The sequence below is a fragment of the Hyla sarda genome, chromosome 1 (assembly GCF_029499605.1).
Source record: "Hyla sarda isolate aHylSar1 chromosome 1, aHylSar1.hap1, whole genome shotgun sequence".
NCBI classification, from domain to species: Eukaryota; Metazoa; Chordata; class Amphibia; order Anura; family Hylidae; genus Hyla; species Hyla sarda.
Genome location: NC_079189.1, coordinates 401372597 through 401392640, shown reverse-complemented (window position 1 = coordinate 401392640; position 20044 = coordinate 401372597). Strand labels below are relative to the sequence as shown.

The window sequence follows — 20044 nt, the reverse complement described above, 5'->3', positions numbered from 1 at the left end:
TATTATATTTTTAAGACAGTCTGAGCCAATAGAAAATACAAGACCTGTGGTGTCAGACAGACCCTTTAAATAGATTTGGTCACTAAATGAAATTGTGACAAACTGATGCTGACCATATATTGCACTGGAAGGGACCCCAGTCGACTGTTTAGAAAACTAAACACTGCTTTTATTTATTCACTCCCGCACTTACAAGTGCCCCTTGCTTCTCCTGTAATGGGCAGGTTGTACACAATGCTGAAGCAGCAGCATGCTTTCCCTCATGACTGCAATGAAGGGATGTTTCTCCTATGATAACAACTAGTGGTGTTAATGCAAGTACAGAGGCACCAGAAAGTACATTACAGAAATATTTTCATGACTGCACATGTATTGCCACCGAACTGGATTGTCATGGTTTTGTCTATAGCAACCAGACTTTAAAAAACAAACCAAATGCACAGAGGAGAATTGGCTCACTATCAAATATGCAGCATCAGAACAAGAGGTCTAGCTTAACATCTTTTTTCACTTTAGCCCCATGTCATATCCCCCTTCTCCAGAAAACCTATGTCCTTACACTTTTGATTTGTACTGTAAATTCCTTTGGGTCAGGTACAGAGCGTATCTGTGTAAATGAGGCAGGACTTCGTTCCTCTGGTGTTGGGGAGAGGCTGTCAGGGCTGTCACTTGGTGGGTCTGTTATTCTTCGCGGTGATGCCCATATTCCAGTCAACACTGCATTACAGACTTGTTCAATTCGACAGATTAAAACTCTGTCCTATAAACGACACAATGGTTAGTTCTTATCACTATACATTTTCATGATATCTCAAACTTTGAAATAAAGTACTGTACAAGGCCATATATTACCTTTGGCCAGTCGGCACTATGTGGATTCTCCAAAACAGTCTGAGCACTGTCCTCTGTGTTGAGGTCAGCAGGGGAGGCAGTAAGAGACAAGCGACTTTCTTCATCAAATAAACGAGAATGTGGTAGACCTGCTAAAGAGAGCATAGGCATAAGCAATGCACAACCTAAACTACCAATGATAAATGAAATGTAATGTTGGCCTATTTGTAAAGTATCTTGCATACATTTTAAAAGGGAATGTTTCATCAGTATATTTCTTATTGCTTAAATCACTGTTAGGTTTTCCTTTATTATTATTATTATTATTATTTTTTTTTTAATTTGTGATGTTTTTCCTAATTTTCATCTATATTTTAAAATAATCCTGATTTTACTGTTTTTGCTAGGCTGAAAACTAAGCCGAGACTTCCTGTCTGTAATAAAGAAGATACTGCTTAAAAATGATCGGAACAGGAGGAGAGTGAAAAAGGGACGACGGTAGATTGGGTGCCCCCGATGCGCTAGCATAGGAGCACGAAACGACCCCCGCCTGAAGCAGAAACCACCAAGCCCCATCCACATAGCTCTATGGGAGAGCCAAAGATTGCCGAATCGCTCTCCCATAGAACTATATGAAGGGGCCATGGTGGCCTCCGCTTCGCCTAGGGGATACGTTTTTGATCATGAGATTTGTCTTTTAAGGACACTCACCATGCGGCACTGCAAACATTAACTTTGCTCACAGTGCTAAACATTTACATAGCAAGTACGCTCCAGCAGCTATCAACGGCCGGGGGCTCACAGATTATAGCCGCATGCCTAAATGTTTTCCTGAATCACCAGAATTGCTACATTTTGGTCACATGTGTCAGAAGAAAAACGTATACGGAAAAATAGAATAAAAATTTATAGAGGGCCAGAATAGGGCAATTGTAAAAATTTTTTTTTTTTTTTAACAAAATAAAAACATTTTTTAACCCCTTAAGGACGCAGCCCATTTGGGCCTTAAGGATGCAGACAATTAAATTTTTAAGTTTCCGTTTTTTCCTCCTCACCTTCAAAAAATCATAACTCTTATATTTTCATCCACAGACTAGTATTAGGGCTTGTTATTTGTGCGACCAGTTGTCCGTTGTAATGCCATCACTCACTTTACCATAAAATGTATGGCGCAACCAAAAAAATACTATTTGTGTGGGGAAATTAAAAAGAAAACCGCAATTTTGCTAATTTTGGAAGGTTTTGTTTTCACGCCGTACAATTTACATTAAAAATTACGTGTTATTTATTCTTTGGGTCAATACGATTAAAATGATACCCATTATTATACACTTTTCTATTACTGTTGCGCTTAAAAAAAAAATCGTTAACTTTTTAACCAAATTAGTATGTTTAAAATCCCCCTATTTTGAAGACCTATAACTTTTCCATTTTTCCGTATAAGCGGCGGTATGAGGGCTCATTTTTTGCACCGTGATCTGTACTTTATATTGATAACATATTTGCTTATATAGAACTTTTAATCCATTTTTTTATAATTTTTTTTGGGAATAAAATGTTATTAAAAAAAGCATCTATTTTGGACTTTTTTTTTTTACGTTCACGCCGTTCACCGTACAGTATTATTAATATTTTATTTTAATAGTTCATATATTTACGCACGCGGCGATACCAAATATGTATATAAAATATTTTTTTTAAACACTTTTTGGGGGTGAAATAGGGAAAATGGGACAATTTATGTTTTTATTGGGGGAGGCGTTTTTTCACATTTATTTTATTTTTGCTTTTATTTTTACACTTTAATAGGCCCCATAGGGGACTATTTATAGCAATCACTCGATTGCTAATACTGTTCAGTGCTATGTATAGGACACAGCACTGATCAGCATTATCGGTCATCTTCTGCTCTGGTCTGAGGGAAGGCAGATCAGAGCAGAAGACACCGGGAAGGCAGCGGAGTCAGATGAGGGGACCTCCGGCTGCCGTGCTGGATGATCGGATCGCCGCGGCAGCACTGCAGGCGATCCGATCATCCATTTTAGTGACAGCTATGCTGCAGATGGCCTGATCTGTATTGATCACGGCATCTGAGGGGTTAATGGCGGACATCTGCGGGATCGCGGGTGTTCGCCATTACGGGCGGGTCCCTGGCTGCGATCAGCAGCCGGGACCTGCCGTGCACGATGCGGGCATCAATCCGATGCTCACGGTTATGCTTAGGACGTAAATGTACATCCTGGTGCGTTAAGTACCACCTCACCAGTAAGTACATTTACATCCTCTGTCGTTAAGGGGTTAAAGCAGCACAATAATAGAAAAACATGTAATCATGGGTATCATTTTAATCGTACTGACCCACAGAATAAAGAAAACATGGTCGTTTAACTGCTTAATGACCAATGACATTTATTGTGCAGTTAAGGGTGTATGGCACAGGCTGATTCGAGCCCGCGCCATACGGGGCAGCCCTCAGCTGGTTCCTGTAGCTGAGGACCGCTGCCAATATTAACCCTTTAGATTGCTGCTGTCAAAGTTGAGACAGACATTTAAATGGACCCTGATGGTCAAGTGGGGTTGTTCCCACCCAACCCGTTTTGGAGTATATGTTATGGAAAATTGAACAAAGACATTACAAAGTGCAAATGGTCCCGCAAAAAAAAAAAAAAAAAAAAGTTATGGCTATTAAAGAGTGAGGAGGTAGAAATGAAGGCGTAACAACGAAAATTGGCCTGTTCCTTAATGGGTTAAGTGTACCGCGTAAAAATGAAACCCTTGAAAATTTTAAAATTGCGTTTTTTCTTTTCAATATCCCCACACAAATAATACTTTTTTGGTTTCGCCGTCCGTTTTATGGTCAAATGAAAGGTGCCATTGTGAAGTACAATTGGTCACACCAGGACAGCATGGAGTAACATATTGATATAGTTGGGGTCAATGAGACATGGCTGGACTCCTCGCATGACTGGGCTGTCAATCTGCAGGGGTTTACATTGTTTCGCAAGGATAGAATGAACAGAAAAGGTGGTGGAGTCTGTCTGTATGTAAGAAGTGGTATGAAAGTCAGTGTGAACGATGCCATAGTGTGTGATGATTCTGAGGATGTGGAATCACTGTGGGTAGAATTACAAAAGGAGGGAAATACTGAAAAAATAATATTTGGGGTAATCTACAGACCCCCTAATATCACTGAAGAGATAGATGTGCGGCTTCATAAACAAATAGAGAGGGCCGCCCGGGCAGGTACAGTGGTAATAATGGGAGATTTTACCTATCCAGATATAGATTGGGGTCTGGGGTTGGCTAAAACTACAAAGGGGCGACAATTCCTAAATTTATTGCAGGATAATTTTATGGGCCAGTTTGTGGAGGACCCAACAAGAAGTGATGCCTTGTTGGATCTGATCATTTCCAACAACGCAGAGCTGGTTGGTAATGTAACTGTGCGGGAAAACCTTGGTAATAGCGACCACAAAATAGTTACTTTTGACTTAAAATGTAGAAAACAAAGACAGACGGGGAAGGCAAAAACATATAACTTTAAAAAGGCTAATTTCCCTGGGCTGAGAGCTGCACTACAGGACATAGACTGGGGGGAGGTGTTCTCAAATACTGATACAGAAGGTAAATGGGACATCTTTAAATCAACTCTAAATAATTATACAGCTAAATATATACCAAAGGGGAACAAATACAAACGATTAAAACTAAATCCTACATGGCTGACAAATTAGGTTAAAAGAGCAATAAACAACAAAAAAATAGCCTTCAAAAAATTCAAATCTGATGGGTCAGCTGTAACATTTAAACAGTACAAGGAGCTTAATAAAATCTGTAAAAATGTAATAAAAACAGCAAAAATTAAAAATGAGAGACAGGTGGGCAAAGAAAGCAAAACTAATCTTAAATATTTTTTTTAGATATATAAATGCAAAAAAACCAAGGACAGAGCATGTAGGACCCCTTAATAATGATAATGGGGAGGTTGTCACGAGCGATCAAGAGAAGGCGGAGCTACTGAATGGGTTCTTTAGTTCTGTATATACTAGGGAAGAAGGAGCTGACATTGGCCAGGTCAGTGCTGGTAACACATCATGTAATGTACTGAACTGGCTTAATGTAGAGATGGTACAAGGTAAGTTAAGTAAAGTAAATGTAAGCAAATCTCCAGGGCCGGATGGACTACACCCAAGAGTTCTTAGAGAGGTAAGTTCAGTAATATCTGTACCCTTGTTCATGATATTTAGAGATTCTCTGGTGTCTGGTATTGTGCCAAGGGACTCGCGCAAGGTGAATGTGGTGCCAATCTTTAAAAAGGGCTCTAGGTCTTCCCCAGGAAACTATAGACCGGTAAGTCTAATGTGCATTGTGGGTAAATTGTTTGAAGGACTTATACGGGATTACATACAGGAATACATAGGGGATAATTGTATTATAAGTGATAGCCAGCATGGGTTTACTAAGGATAGAAGTTGTCAAACCAATCTAATTTGCTTTTATGAAGAGGTGAGTAGAAGCCTTGACAGAGGAATGGCTGTGGATATAGTGTTTCTGGATTTTGCTAAAGCGTTTGATACTGTCCCTCATAGACGTCTGACAGGTAAGTTAAGGTCTTTGGGTTTGGAAATTTTAGTTTGTAACTGGATTGAACACTGGCTCATGGATCGTACCCAGAGAGTGGTGGTCAATGATTCGTACTCTGATTGGATCCCGGTAATTAGTGGTGTACCCCAAGGTTCTGTACTGGGCCCGCTGTTGTTTAATTTATTTATCAATGATATAGAGGATGGCATTAACAGCTCTGTTTCTATCTTTGCAGATGACACCAAGCTTTGTAGCACGGTACAGTCTATAGAGGATGTGCATAAGTTACAAGATGACTTGAATAGACTAAGTGTCTGGGCATCCACTTGGCAAATGAGGTTCAATGTGGATAAATGTAAAGTTATGCATCTGGGTACTAATAACCTGCATGCATCGTATGTCTTAGGGGGGATTAAACTGGCAGAGTCACTGGTAGAGAAGGATCTGGGTGTACTTGTAGATCACAGACTACAGAATAGCATGCAATGTCAGGCTGCTGCTTCCAAAGCCAGCAGGATATTGTCATGTATAAAAAGAGGCATGGACTCGAGGGACAGGGACATAATACTCCCCCTTTATAAAGCATTGGTACGGCCTCACCTGGAATATGCTGTTCAGTTTTGGTCGCCTGTACATAAAAGGGACACTGCGGAGCTGGAAAGGGTGCAGAGACGCGCGACTAAACTAATATGGGGCATGGAACATCTTAGCTATGAGGAGCGATTAAAGGAGTTACAATTGTTTAGTCTTGAGAAGAGACGTTTAAGGGGGGATATGATAAACGTATATAAGTATATTAATGGCCCATACAAAAAATATGGAGAAAAACTGTTCTAGGTTAAACCCCCCAAAGGACGAGGGGGCACTCCCTCTGTTTGGAGAAGAAAAAGTTTAGTCTCAAGGGGCGACACGCCTTCTTTACCATGAGAACTGTGAACTTATGGAACAGTCTACCTCAGGAACTGGTCACAACAGGAAAAATTAACAGCTTTAAAACAGGATTAGATCCATTCCTGGAACAAAATAACATTAATGCTTATGCAGAATTATAAAATCCCATCCCTTCCCCAATATCGCGCCACACCCCTACCCTTCAATTCCCTGGTTGAACTTGATGGACATATGTCTCTTTTCGACAGTACTAACTGTAACTATCTGCGGCAGACTTACAGGGGGGCGCACATGCAAGGTTTCAGGCTTCTAAGAGCCCTTCTTCAACCTAAAAGTCAAGAGTCCTGGAAAGGAGGGGCTACAACAATTCTGTTGGTTGTGTAGCAACCGTGTGGGAAGCATTTTTAGGTCCCAGTATACACATATTGCTCTTTTCCCTGAAGCTACACAGCCAACCACCCTACAGAATTGTTGTGGCCCTACATTCAGGTCTACTGACATTTAGTCAAAAGGAAATTTCATCCAGCGAAGACAAATGCAGAGTAAGCACTTATTGACTACATTACTATTAAAACAAAGTTAATGGAACCGCACAGTCAATGGTGTACAAGTAAAAAAAAAAAAAATCCAGAACTGCATATTATTGGTCACAATATATATATAACAAAATGAAGAAAAAGCAATCAAAAAAGTCCCATCAAAATATAGCAACGAGGAAAGCTACAGATCACAGCACATAAAATTAGCCCCCATATACCCCCATTTACAGTAAAAAAAAGTTATAGGGGTCAGAAAAGGACAGTTTTAAGCGCACAAATGTTCATAAAAAAGTTATTTTTTTAATGTAGTAAAACACAATAAAACCTACATAAATTGGGTATTGCTGTAATCATATGGACCTACAGAATAAGGATAACATGGCACTCTTACAGAAAAGTGTACTGTGTAAAAACAAAAGCCATTACAAATTACAGTTTATAAAGCAAACCCTTATATGGGTCTGTAGGTGTGAGAAGGAAAAAAGGAAAGTGCAAAAATGAAAAATTTCTGCATTCTACTTGACCTCTGTAGCACTTTCTTCTCCTCTTTTATATGAAATTTGTTGGTATTACGAGACTGTTCTATTACAGATTAAAATTTTTCCCTCCCCTTCTACGCTAACCCCCACGTCCTTTACTTCCTATGGTTACTACTAAATGCATTTTCTCTATCCCCCTTTGTGGCCATATTTACATTATTTTGTTACAAGATTTATATTCTTATTCTTTGGCCATATAGAAATATCAGGTTTCAGAGGTTCTCTAAGCAATTGGATCCATCTTATATAGTGTTATGCTAGTATATGTCCCCCAAATTGGTTAGAGAGTTTTTATTCATTTTCTAACTTACTTAAGAAAATAGTATGTAAACTTTTTTTAGTCAAATTTTTCTCATACTAATAGTAAACCAAAATGCTTTCTTAAATGGGAAGAGGAGCGAAATATGCAACTCTCTAAAGAGCAGTCTAGATTTCTCAGCCAGCAATCACATTGTGTCCTGTATACAGGAATGCTCACATTATTTTCTTGGTATGCCGGTTGCTATTTCAGAATCCGTTGATTGTTGAAGGTGTGGAATTGAGTTGTGCGCTCTTTTACATATATGGTGGTCTTGCTTAAAATTCAACATTTGTAGCACAAATCTATTTTGATCATTTTCTTGGTTAAAACAAAAATGATTCATTTCAATCCGGAAAAGGTTCTTCTTGGGGTTCTTCTGATTTCTACCCTAGCTTGACTTAAGCATAAACCTACTTTTGTTGGCTAGACACTGGAGGAGATCTACTGAACCCCAACCACCCCCCACAATAAGTTTTACGTTAGATGTTGGGTTTATGCATTTCTTTTCCTATTGTTTGTTCCTCTAAAAAATAAAAATAAAAGTTTGTCTGTAACTTACAAATTTTTGTTGCAATGATTACAATTTTTATTTTAATTTGTTAACAATGAAAACAAAAATAAAAAATCAGGGTGGGGGTGGTTGGGTTAACTCCCTAATAGTTGTCCAAGCACAGACCACAGCTTCACACTGGCACAGATAACTTAATCAATAGCCAGACCTCTCCTGGCACATACTTACCATTTAACTTGGCCAATCTGTTCTCATTGCTCTCATCTGAAGAATCTTCTGAACTGGATGATGATGAGGATGAGGAACAGGAGGATCTCCTTGGAGCTGGAGAAGAGCTGACAGACGAGGAAAGTGAAAGCATATGAGGTTGCTGAAGTTCTTGTGGGGGCAGTGAAGGAACAACAGAAGTGGGAGTGGATGGGCGGGAGTGACTGGCCACACCCCGAGACTGGAGGTAGCTGAGACGGCAACTTAGGAACGAAAATGAGGGGTCTGGCATTAGTGTAAGATCAGTGCGGCTCAGACCATAGCGAGCTGCTCCTTCAAGTAGTTCCTTATCATGTCGGCCACTCTCCCACCACTCTGGTAGTTCTGGGTCTGACCGGCAAAGAGATAAACGTGCAGGAAGCAAAGGATGGCACAGGACCTGTTCTCGCACCCTACGCAGGAGGTCTAGACGGAACAGTGCTCGTGAGGCACGCTCCTCTGATATGGGTTCAATGAAGAGAGATGGGTCTGGTGGCTCTAAAAAGAGGATTTAAACATGCAATGAGATTATGCCAGCCTATTCTACATAGCCAGCAATTATACATACTTTATAGACAGTAAAAGTGTTGGAACAATTAGCAGTTTTACTTACCATCTCCTGCAGCTGGTGGCAAACGACAAACTTGTCGGCACATTGCTACAAAACCATGAAAATATTTAAGTAGGGATTCATCTGTTTTCTTGTCCAACCTTGCCAAGCTACGAAACCTCTGCCACTCATAAAGTTGAGTGTCAGGGTCATATTCCACCCCAAAGCTGGAAAGAACACGGAAAAAGTCGCAAGCTTCACGACGTGTCCATCTGTAAAAAAAAATATTTAGAGGATAGTTTAAAGCTAAAGGAAGGAATAATGAACACGATACTGTAGAGGAAAATTATTTGCTCTTCATACACAATAGCATATATACAGTAAGCACTTATTTTATGTAATGTGATGTTCTCACCTTTGTTGCTTCTCTCGACGTGCAATTTCTTTCAGTTTGAAAGCGGCTTCACAACGTTTCCTCCGTTTGTCACCTCTTTCTGCAGCTTCCATCTTCAGCTGTTCACGTTTGTAGCTACGCTGGTAGGCAGTAATGAGGCGACGGAGACGAGCAGTGAGAGAAGACCCTGGTGGCCATAACATCCCGCTTGGCATAGGTGTTGCTAAGAGGAAAAGAAATAAATGAGTTTGGGAATAGCTGGAACAAACTTTTTTTTTTTAACTTGTTGCTGAATGGATAATGCTCTGAGATTGGGAAGCAAATATTACATGACTCTCTCAAAAGACATTGTTATCTCCCTACCTGCACACCTTGCAACAGCTGAAGCTCCTCCTCCTAACTGAAGGGGAGGGAATAAAAGGATGCCACAATGATCCTGCCACAGTCTGCATTTCAGCATTGAGAGGGAGAGTACTATTGGTTGCTTTGCTTGCTATCAGACTATCGGGGGGGGGGGGTGCACTGCTCTGGTTCTTGGGCTGTTAATAAAGCGCTGTTGAAGTGCTATCAGGCGGATGGCGACGGATAAATATGGATACCCAGAGCAGACTCCTACTGGTGCCTCCTGCTGTCTGACCAGGAAGTAGAGTGGGTGTGACAGGGGGTGTGAGCACTACTCAACTTTCCCATGTGACTTCAGGAGTGTGAAGTCTCTACTGAGCATGCTCAGTAGCACTAACGGAGGTTAAATTAACGGACAATAACGGGTGTATTTTGTAACGTCCGTTACGTCATAGGCTTCAATGATAATAATTAACGGACGTTCAATGATCCGTTAATTATAAACGGAAAAAAATGCTGCATGTCCGTTCTATACTTCCGTTATAACTAACGGACGTTAGTTTAACGGAACAAAAAAGGTACAAACGGAAGATTAAAAAATCCCATAGACTTTAATGGGATTTATTAACGGAAGTTTAAGGATCTGTTATAAAAGACTTTATAACGGAATTTCATAACGGATCTTTAAACGGAAGAACTTTATAGTGTGAAAGCAGCCTTAATGGGTTTCTACAGCTAGACACCTAACCAACAACTGCAGAAGGCTGGACCTTGGCAAAACTGCACATAAAAATTAGTAAACTACATGAATGCTTAAAAAGCATTTAGGAGGCTTGCCTTTAGAAACCTTTGGTTTTTGGTGTACACATTGCGTAGGTGATCACAATCTATATAAAAATTATTAACTTACCTTCCTCACCATCAACTACTGATATTTCCTCATCCATCATTAAGGGGTCCATCTAGAGAAACACAATTTTACATCAGAAGAATAAAGCAAAAAAATATTAAAAAGAAAAACATGGGGAGAAGACCCTAAAGAGGACCTAGCCTACCTCATCCTCTGGATCTTTCTGGCCATGTAGTGGTTTGTATTCTGGATCTTCAATATCTCTATCAAAGTCTCCACTGAAGGATTTAGAATAGTAGCAATAGGTTATTAACCAGACACAGAAAAAGAATAACCATTAAAAGTCAGCATATTGCGGCACTCCATTTCTGCTGCCCTCACACCTCACAGTTGAAGATTATTTTTGTACTCACCGCAAAATCTCTTTCTCATAGTCTTCATTGGGGGGACACATTACTGATGGGTATATGCTCTTGGAGGCGCTGACACTACAAAAAAAAGTCAGTTCCTCCCTGGCAGGATATACCCGCCCACTGGAAGTGAGGTAATCAGTTTTTCCACAAAGCAGTAAGAAAAGATACTGCTTTGTGACAAAGATCACCCGGACAAAAAAAAATTAATAAAAAAAAAAAGAAAAAAAAAAAGATATGGGTGGGTGCGGTGTCCCCCCCCCCCAAAGAAGGCTACGGGAAAGAGATTTTACGGCGAGTAGAACATTTTTTATTTTCTCGGACACTTCATTGGGGGACACCTTATTAATGCGAAGTACCAAAGCAGTCCCCTAGGTTGGGAAAAGCAACCACTAGAGAAAGGGAAACAGAGACCGAACCCACTCATCCGTAAGGGGTGCGGACGAGACCCCAAACCGAGGCCCAGAAACTGAGCTCCCAGAAGATCCCACGTAGATGGAGATGGACTAGGACGCCAAGGGAAGGGACCGTCTTTTGCAGAGACTGAACCTACGGTCCATACAGAGAGACAAGAAAAAGGTCGACTAGGAAGCCAGCTGGGCCAGAACCATCCCAAAAGGAATAGGAAATCAACCCCAAGGAACACAGAACCAGACAGAGGGCTAGCTCGGCTGGGAAACAAAGATGGAAAAGGGCACAACAAGAGAACCCCATCCAGAGTTGACTGATTCAAGAGAACATGGCGGAAAGACACCAGGGAGAGTAGTGTATGCCTGAGCAGAAGGCGAGCACAGGAGGTGGAGACCAGAGAACCACGGGAAAAAAGAAAGACTGATACCGGCTCTAGAGAGGTCTGGTGCATAAGAGCGATGACCTGAACATCTGGAGACCCAAAACCCCTGTCCCAGGGGCCCACCGCAAGCACCCAGAAGGCGCAATTAGCTCGACTGGTGTGATCTAGACGACCCGAACATTCCCCATCTCGGGAGTAAATGGACCCCGAAGGAGGAGACGGAAAGCAATAACAGCCAAAAAATTTATGGAACGCCCTGAAAATGGGGTATCCCAGAACGCCGAAGCGACAGACATGGGAACTGGAGGTTCCCGATTCACCTGGAAGTTGTACACAGAAGGATAAATGGCCAAGAAGGAGCAGAAGACACTGAAAAGGAGCATCCCAGAACACCAGAGCGGCCAACATGGGATTTGGAGGTTCCTGCATCTCCTGGAAGACTTACACCTGAAGGGGAAGGAAACCCAATGGCCGCAAAATGCTCCGGGAGACAAACTACTGTGTCGATATTAGGGGTGTGAATCGCCAAGAATTTGGCGATTCGATTCGAATCGCGATACCAGTGTGGCGATTCGATATATCCCGATATATCGCGATACCTTCTAGGTGACGATACATCGCGATATATCCCGATATATCGCCCACATGGGAGCATTCATAGATCCCAATAGACGCCGCTGTCAGCTTTGACAGCGGCGATCTAGTACTCCGGTGCTCACTTTTCTCATGTTATCCCGTCCGGGCTGCAAAATAAAATAAAACGCACTTTATCTTACCTGCCAACGAGCCCCCGGAGCTCCGGTACACTCCGGTACAGGTGTTCGGTCCCCGGGCTGTATTCTTCTTACTTCCTGTTAGTCCGGCACGTCACATGGAGCTTCAGCCTATCACCAGCGGAGGCGGGACATCGCTGCGGCTGGTGATAGGCTGAAGCTCCGTGTGACGTGCCGGACTAACAGGAAGTAAGAAGAATACAGCCCGGGGACCGAACACCTGTACCGGAGCTCCGGGGGCTCGTTGGCAGGTAAGATAAAGTGCGTTTTATTTTGCAGCCTGGATAGGATAAAATGAGAAAAGTGCGCACCGGATACTCCTTTAATAGCCAGCCGCGACGATTGCCGCATGCTGGCTATTAGCGGCGGCCCCCGGCTACTGAAATCAGCCGGGGGTCGCATAGTACGGAGTGGGCACGAGTCGGAGCCCGCTCCATAGCCGTGTCAGATCCGGCCTGCCTGGCTTCACAAATGTGGAACTTTTATCTCCTGATGCCCAAGACATGACATGCTGTTCCGGGCGTCCGCAGATAAAAATTCCACATCCCTAAAAGAATCGATTCAAAAATATTTTGAATCGATTCTGTATCGGCAAATGATATAAGAAGTCGATATAAGAAGTGCGGTACAGAAAGACCGCTACACAAATGGAATCGCAGAGAAGTCTGGCAAGGATCGCTACCCATGCCTGAGACCTCAACCATCACTAAGGCCCAAAGAACCAGGAGGGCCAACACAAAAAGAAAGGAACTCCACAGCAGTCTAGGATACTGTCCAAGCCAAGGAGACTAACCAGATTTGGACCCCAGAGGTCCGAGAATACCAGAGCATTCCAAAGCAACATCCCTTCAGGAAGGGAACGGAGGGAAAAAACAGAAGGGAACCCAGCAGAGACTCCCAGGTACAGGGCACAGGAAGGTCACTCTAGAAGACTGTGGTGTCAGTGTCACACAACAGACACTGTCAAGGGAAGGATTAAAACACCCTACTAGGGAGATTGCGCCAAGGGAGGAAGAGAGCAAGGGCAGGACCCAACAGACGGTGGCTAGACTGGCTGTCACTGAGCCATACATGAGTGCGTAAACTCCTCCAACAGAGGAGTGCGCCAAGGCTGCATGAGCAGCAGTAGATAACAAAAAAATAAATAAAAAATAAAAAAAACCGGAGGAGAGAGATGGCTTCATCTTGGCAGAAGATAGCGATCAGTGAAATAGTCCCCCTAGTGGAGGAGAAAAACAAGGGACGGTGGAGAGAAAACTCAGACACCGACCACGCCAGCTCCCCGATCCCCATACCCCCTGTGGAAGGGGGATTGACAAGTGTGCCAGGTACCGTCGAAGCAGGGAAATGCTGCCCCACGGCAACAGGACAAAGTACTAGGTAGATGTAGCCCCCAGGAACCCTACAACATGATATGGAGGGATCGGAATCCTGGGCACAGGTTCTGGGCAAAGAAACAAAGACATGGCTATAAATGCGAGTAAGAAGCGCACGGCAACCAACGGCATTGAGAGGAATGCCCCATCGGGTGAAATTCTGGACCAGATTGGTGCCAACTGAGCCATCCTAGACATGACTAAGGCAACAGAGCAGACACCTGAGCCACCCTGCACAGGAAACCAGGAAAATACCTGTAGGCGGGGGGGGGCCTGAACAGACTGTCGCCCCAACGGCACCAAGAGGTGCTCAACCATCGCAGGTCTTTAGAACAAGATCACAGGAAGGCCCGAGGCACACCACACTGAACAGAAGGGAGGGTGGGCTCTAGACGTGCAGAGAACCTTAGCATAAGTAGGGACACAGACATGTTACCTCACGATAGTAGTGGGGTACCAAACTGCAGACACGAAGGAAACCGCAGACATCCAAAAGTCCGGCAGAATGGAAGACAGACTCGGCACTCAATGGTGTGTCACAACCATGCCCCTAGCAGACCAACGTTGCACTCTTAGAAAAGGGGAACAGAGTGCAGCTATAGCCATAAAAAGCCATGGAACCTGCAGGAGACACCACACCCCATCTCATAATGGTGCTACACACCAGGACTGCTGTTGCAGATGCAAGAGATGAGGGATGGATGTGGGGCAGGAAATATGCAGACACAGAAGAGGTCCCATGAACCCATAGAGGCACACTTTGTGGAACTTCACATGGAAGGAGTCACCGGACTGCAGTCGTGGGAGCGGCAGGAATGGGGGAGGTGACCTGTTGGAAAGACATGCAGACATAGATAGGCTATCTGGCATAGGGACCATGGCCACACCGGGTCCCACATTCAGAACCACACACTAAAAGTGGGCTATCAGCCTTAAGCCATGAGAGCAGGAGTCATGTGGAGAGGGACCTGGTAAAGTAGGGAACCCCACGAACCAGCATGTGACGCATTGCAGAGGGCCCATGGAGCAACATGTGGAGACCCACTCGGAACTACGCCTAGGCAGTGGGTTACCTAGAGGAGGACTCCTGAGCACTCAGGAACACTCCTTCGAACCTTCCCACAGATAGTGGGGCACAGGAGTGCGGCTAATCTTATGGGTGACCCGGTGGTGTAGGAGATCATGCAGACCAATGACTGGCTGACTGACAGCAGTCCCTTATGCCTGCCGGAACCCTCTGACAGAGTCTCACACCAACAGTTGAGGTACAGGAAGTCACAGCTATGCACACGTCAGCCCAGAGATGGTAGCCTGACAGCAGCATAAACTGTGCAGACAATGGTCTGGCGTAATGAGTGCCACTCCAGGCGCTTGTGATAAGCGGAAACAGTCAGATAGAAACATGTGGAAGGGCAGTGTAGCCTAGAAGCCATGAATAGAATCCCCGTCACCCAGGGAGATCGGGGGAGGCTTAGGAGCCATGGATTGTATCCCCTTAGCCCTGCATAGGGTCCACAGGACACGCTAAGTTACTCCCCTGTGCACCACGCACTAGCAGTAAGGTACCAGAACTTCAGCCACAGATACATCAGCCCTTGGAGAAGTGACAGGCAGCAGAGAAAACCATGCACACCACTGTCTGGCTTACTGGTATGGGTCCTTTTAGACAACGGTGCACTCCAGTGGTCACCTCGCACTAATAGTGGGGTACCTAAATTCAGCCGCAGACATGGCAGTTGTGAAATGAGTGACAGGTGAGACTACTGTCTGGCCTAATGAGAGCAGGTGCAATCCATGGCCACGCAGGGACACTTCCACGGAGACCTTGCACTGGACATGGGAATCCAGGACAGGAGCCACCAATGTGGCAGTCTGTGGAGGAGGGAATAATGTATGTACACATCAAGGACACCTGCGGACATGGCAAACACGTCATGACAACCGGTGGTAGAGGAGAAACAGTCCTGACTGTATCCCCGGTATCTTCCAAGGGATCATGAAATCCCTGGCATGACTCACCACAGCTATTCACATATGTCTCTGACAGAGTGAGAACCCTGGGGAAAGCAGGTATGCCAGAGGTATTCCTCAACTGACTCAATGCAATGTGTCATATCAGGTCCTGTACAGGGTGATTGGCGACAATAAAGGGGCTCCCAGAAAAAAAGAGCCCAGCAGACATTCTTGGTGCACTGTACCTGAAGATACTGCCATATGGGGTCAATGCATGGGGTGACGGAAGCAAGCTTTGGAATCAGCCCCCGTTCTTAAAAATCCATTTAATATATGGTCCCCAGATAGGGGACATATTAGATATAAAACTGATAAGAACAGATACTACAATTGATCTTAGCCAAAAGGCCAAGAAGTGATAGATAGTACAGGCTAAGGCTATAATTTTGTGTCCCCAGAGGTCACAAGGGTGCATGGAAAATAAGGCACAATTATAGGCCACAAGAGGGCGCCAAACGGTCTGAAAGAACAGCAGCAGAGATTCATTTTATTTTATTAAAATAGAAACACTAAGTAAGGAAGTGTGGGGAACAAGGCGCCTTGCGCTGAATCTGTTCATATGTTCCCCGAAGGTAGAACGCACTAGGAAGCCCATACCATGTCCCTCATGCAGGGACACTAAGGAATACTCCTGCTGCAGCCCCGGAGCGGCGAAGGTACGGAGCAGCGCACTTGGAAGTGCCTGCTAAGGTGTCGCACAGCTCCAAGGCCAGGGGACAAGAGCGGGCCGGACCCAGGCAAACGGAGCCGCTAAGAGAACAGAGCGCTGCCAACCCCCGCAATGAAGGAGGGGCAGAGCAAGATCTGCGGGTACGCACCCGCCGGCTACAGGAATGATCTGTGGGGTACGCGAACCTGGAGAGGAGGCGCTGCCTGGCCTCCTGATCAATGCGCTCTCAGGCGGAGAAGAAGGGCGGAGCCACGTGCCGCCATAACCCCCTGAAAAATGGAGATTAGGTGCAGTCTGGTCTCCTGGGGTGCACTGCTTCTGGGGAAGAAGGGCGGCCATGTGCTGCCAGAGCCCTTGACTCCTGCCGGCTGAGCCCCCAGCGCGCTGCCGACCCCTGCAGTAGGGGAAAATATAGCTGGTGGAAAGGAGGAACAGCAAGGCTGTTCAGAAGTGAACCGGAAAATAATGCCTGTGGAGGGAGCCGCTGCAAAAGGATAAAGTATGCAGACACACAGCCTGCCAATGAAACCCTGAGTGAGCCCTGCAATAAAGGACAGAGTCCCTTTTTAAAGAGGAGGGGGGGGGGGGGGTAGATACACACTCACCTGCGAACGCCATCTTCTATACTCACCTCAGGCATCTTCTCTTTCACCAGCTTATGGCCACGCTGCATCATACCAGGCTAAAATAGCGCGGCTGAGCAGGGGCAGTTGGGGATCAGGACCCAGGGTACAACCTCCAGGCGCTAGCCGTTGGCGAGAAGGGGTTAACAGTACATACTTTATGCCTGTGCCCCTTCATCGCATATGGGGGAACCAGTAGCGCCATGCTCCTGAACCCCTACCTGAAAAAGGGAAAACAGGCCTTACTAGAAAACAATAAAAAAAAAAAAGACCAGGTCTGTGGAGCTCCCAGACGTGTGTCTTGCATCCTACTGACACTAGCTAAAACTGATTACCTCACTTCCAGTGGGCGGGTAAATCATACCAGTGAGGAGCAGGCTTTTTTTCGTCAGCGCCTCCTAGTGTCAAGAGCATATACCCATCAGTAAGGTGTCGCCCAATGAAGAGCGACCGAGAAAGTAGATTTAACTAATTCGCCCTCAGCACAAGTTCTATAAGGCCCTGGCTGCTGCGTTAGTATTAGCATGGCAAAACATAATTGACAGCCAGCACCACATACATGTTTGTTGTACACTGTTTTGTTCAGGTCGTTCTCACCTCTCAGGCAATTCAGCAAAGTCTTGTGCATGGTGCTCTGCTGCAATTGCCTGCTCATCTGGTCCTCCCACCTTTTCCAAGAAACAAAGCACAGGATCAGCACGCATGGTGTTGTATTTTTCATAACCTGCGAGAAAAGTAAAGAGGTTACTGTATGTTTATTTCCCAGCAGATCAAGGCATTTACAGCTTAAATGGTCACTCATTAAAACAAATTTTTGCTATTGCACTATGGTAAATAAAAAATATTTCTAATATACTGTGAAGGGAAGTGTCATATCATCATATTTATATCAATCTATCTCACATTAACTATGCCCTAAAAAGGACCTCTTTATAGGCTTACATGACTTGGGGCAGGTCATAAAACGCAATATAAATGGTCATTAGACCAGGGGCATATTTTGGGATGTGTTGTAAAACATTCTGACCTAACCTGTCTCATACATGTATCATGGTAGCCTTGGGATATCTGGCCAGGTCATAGAGAGGCCAAAGCACAGGTTACATTGTTTCTGGTATGTGGCCACCAAACCTGTGTTGGTACCTGGGGATATCTGGCCAGATAGGAGGGTCTTAGGACATTGTATAATGTTAGCTATATATATACCAAGCTGGATGGAAGGGAGGGAGTTCCTGAGAGGCAGCCACCATAACAGGCAGTGAGGATCCATCAAACTGCTGCCCTGCCTCTGATAATCTGCTAAGTATCACCCTCTTTCCTCCCTGCAACCTATACCTTTGCCCCCAACTTCTATCTCTTAATAAACTCCAATCTCTCTTGGCTTCCACAGTCTAACCCTATCCTTCCTATCCCAAGACTCCTTTCCACTCCTCTCTAATAAGACTCATTAACCCCTTCCATCCCTGTTAACTGTATAACACAAACTCCTATAGCCCTAGGGACAGAAAGCTGTTCTGGGTTGAGTGCTTGTGTATTGGTGTGTAATTAGGTGGGTGGGTAAGATATTGTATTGGGTTAAATTGTAATGTAAATAGTATAATGTTAATGTATTGAAGTTACCATTGTTGTATGCACTGAGATACATTGATATTATACGGATATGTATATATGTTAGCTAAAATTATATAGTGTATTAGTGAATAAACTTTTGTATTATTAACCCTGTGTTGGGAATTACTTAAACCGTACAATCTACAAAGGGAAACAAGAGTAAGTTGTTAACACTTGGAAAAGGAAGGAAGGAAGGAATAGTATATCAATATTTATATGTATATATCCTTTATCATATACTTTGTTTAAAAGAAAATGAAGTCTCTATGTGTTATTTGTGCTTAAAAAAGCTCAAGAGCACATTTTCCCCCATCTCATACACAGACTTTGGACCGAAGCCCAAACATAGGAAGTGCAGCCTGGATTTTTTTTCTACAAAGTATATTAGAAATAAGTAGATTTTTGGACTTACTGTAAAATCTTTCTCGGAGCTTCTCTTGGGGACAACAGGACCATGGGTATATGCTGCTTGCCACTAGGAGGCTGACACTAGGCAAAAAACAGAAGAAGGCTGGCTCCTACCCGCCTCCTGACTGAGCAACTCAGTTTTAGTCCAAAAGCAGAAGGAGAACCAACCTAGAAAAAAACAGTCCGAACACAACACCCAGAGAAAAAGGGGAAACCAACCACAAAAGGAAAACACCCCCGCCCCGAAAGGGCAGAACTGGTTGGCCGCAACATAACTATGGGTGGGTGCTATGTCCCCCAATAGAAGCTCCGAGAAAGATTTTACGGCAAGTCCAAAAATCTACTTTTCTCGAGCGCTTCATTGGAGGACACAGGACCATGGGACGTTCAAAAGCAGTCCCTGGGAGGGTAAACCAACCCCGACAGAAGGAGGCTCAGGCGGACTCAGAAACCGCCGCTTGCAAAACCTTGCGGCCCAGGCCTGCGTCGGAGGACGCCAAAGTATGCACACGGTAAAACTTGGTCGTCGCTGCATACTTTTACCAAGTCGCCGCCTTGCAAACCTGCAGGGCCGAGGCCCCGTGACAGACCGCCCAGGAGGCCCCCACCACACGGATGGAATGAGCAGTCACGCGGAAGGGAGGCACTTGATCCTTACAGCGGTACACCTCCGAAATGGCGGAACAAATCCACCGGGAGATTGTGGACTTTGAGGCCGGGAGCCCCATGCGCCGCCCCTCAGGGAACACAAACAGGGAGTCACTCCGCCGAAAGGAGGAAGTGACCGAC

General features: G+C 44.5%; 1 protein-coding gene and 2 non-coding genes across 7 annotated transcripts in view; all 3 read right to left on the bottom strand.

Annotated features, from left to right (window-relative positions):
- CHD8 (chromodomain helicase DNA binding protein 8) overlaps positions 1 to 20044 on the bottom strand; it is a 144025-nt gene that overhangs the window by 12184 nt on the left and 111797 nt on the right. For 4 of the 5 annotated variants that reach the window (XM_056527786.1, XM_056527769.1, XM_056527778.1 and 1 more), the window contains exons 27-34: positions 17834 to 17960; positions 10784 to 10856; positions 10639 to 10690; positions 9408 to 9609; positions 9056 to 9264; positions 8425 to 8940; positions 853 to 983; positions 560 to 760 (exon numbers count right to left, since the gene is read on the bottom strand). In XM_056527786.1, the coding sequence (XP_056383761.1) occupies positions 560 to 760; positions 853 to 983; positions 8425 to 8940; positions 9056 to 9264; positions 9408 to 9609; positions 10639 to 10690; positions 10784 to 10856; positions 17834 to 17960 (1511 nt within the window). The remainder of the gene's footprint in view (positions 1 to 559; positions 761 to 852; positions 984 to 8424; positions 8941 to 9055; positions 9265 to 9407; positions 9610 to 10638; positions 10691 to 10783; positions 10857 to 17833; positions 17961 to 20044) is intronic. The other variant, XM_056527805.1, reaches the window with a different exon arrangement.
- On the bottom strand, positions 16113 to 16303 carry LOC130337348 (U2 spliceosomal RNA). The gene has a single exon (XR_008878241.1). It is a non-coding gene; the product is annotated as a U2 spliceosomal RNA (small nuclear RNA).
- Positions 17669 to 17780, bottom strand: LOC130345653 (small nucleolar RNA U6-53/MBII-28). Its single transcript, XR_008884287.1, has one exon. It is a non-coding gene; the product is annotated as a small nucleolar RNA U6-53/MBII-28 (small nucleolar RNA).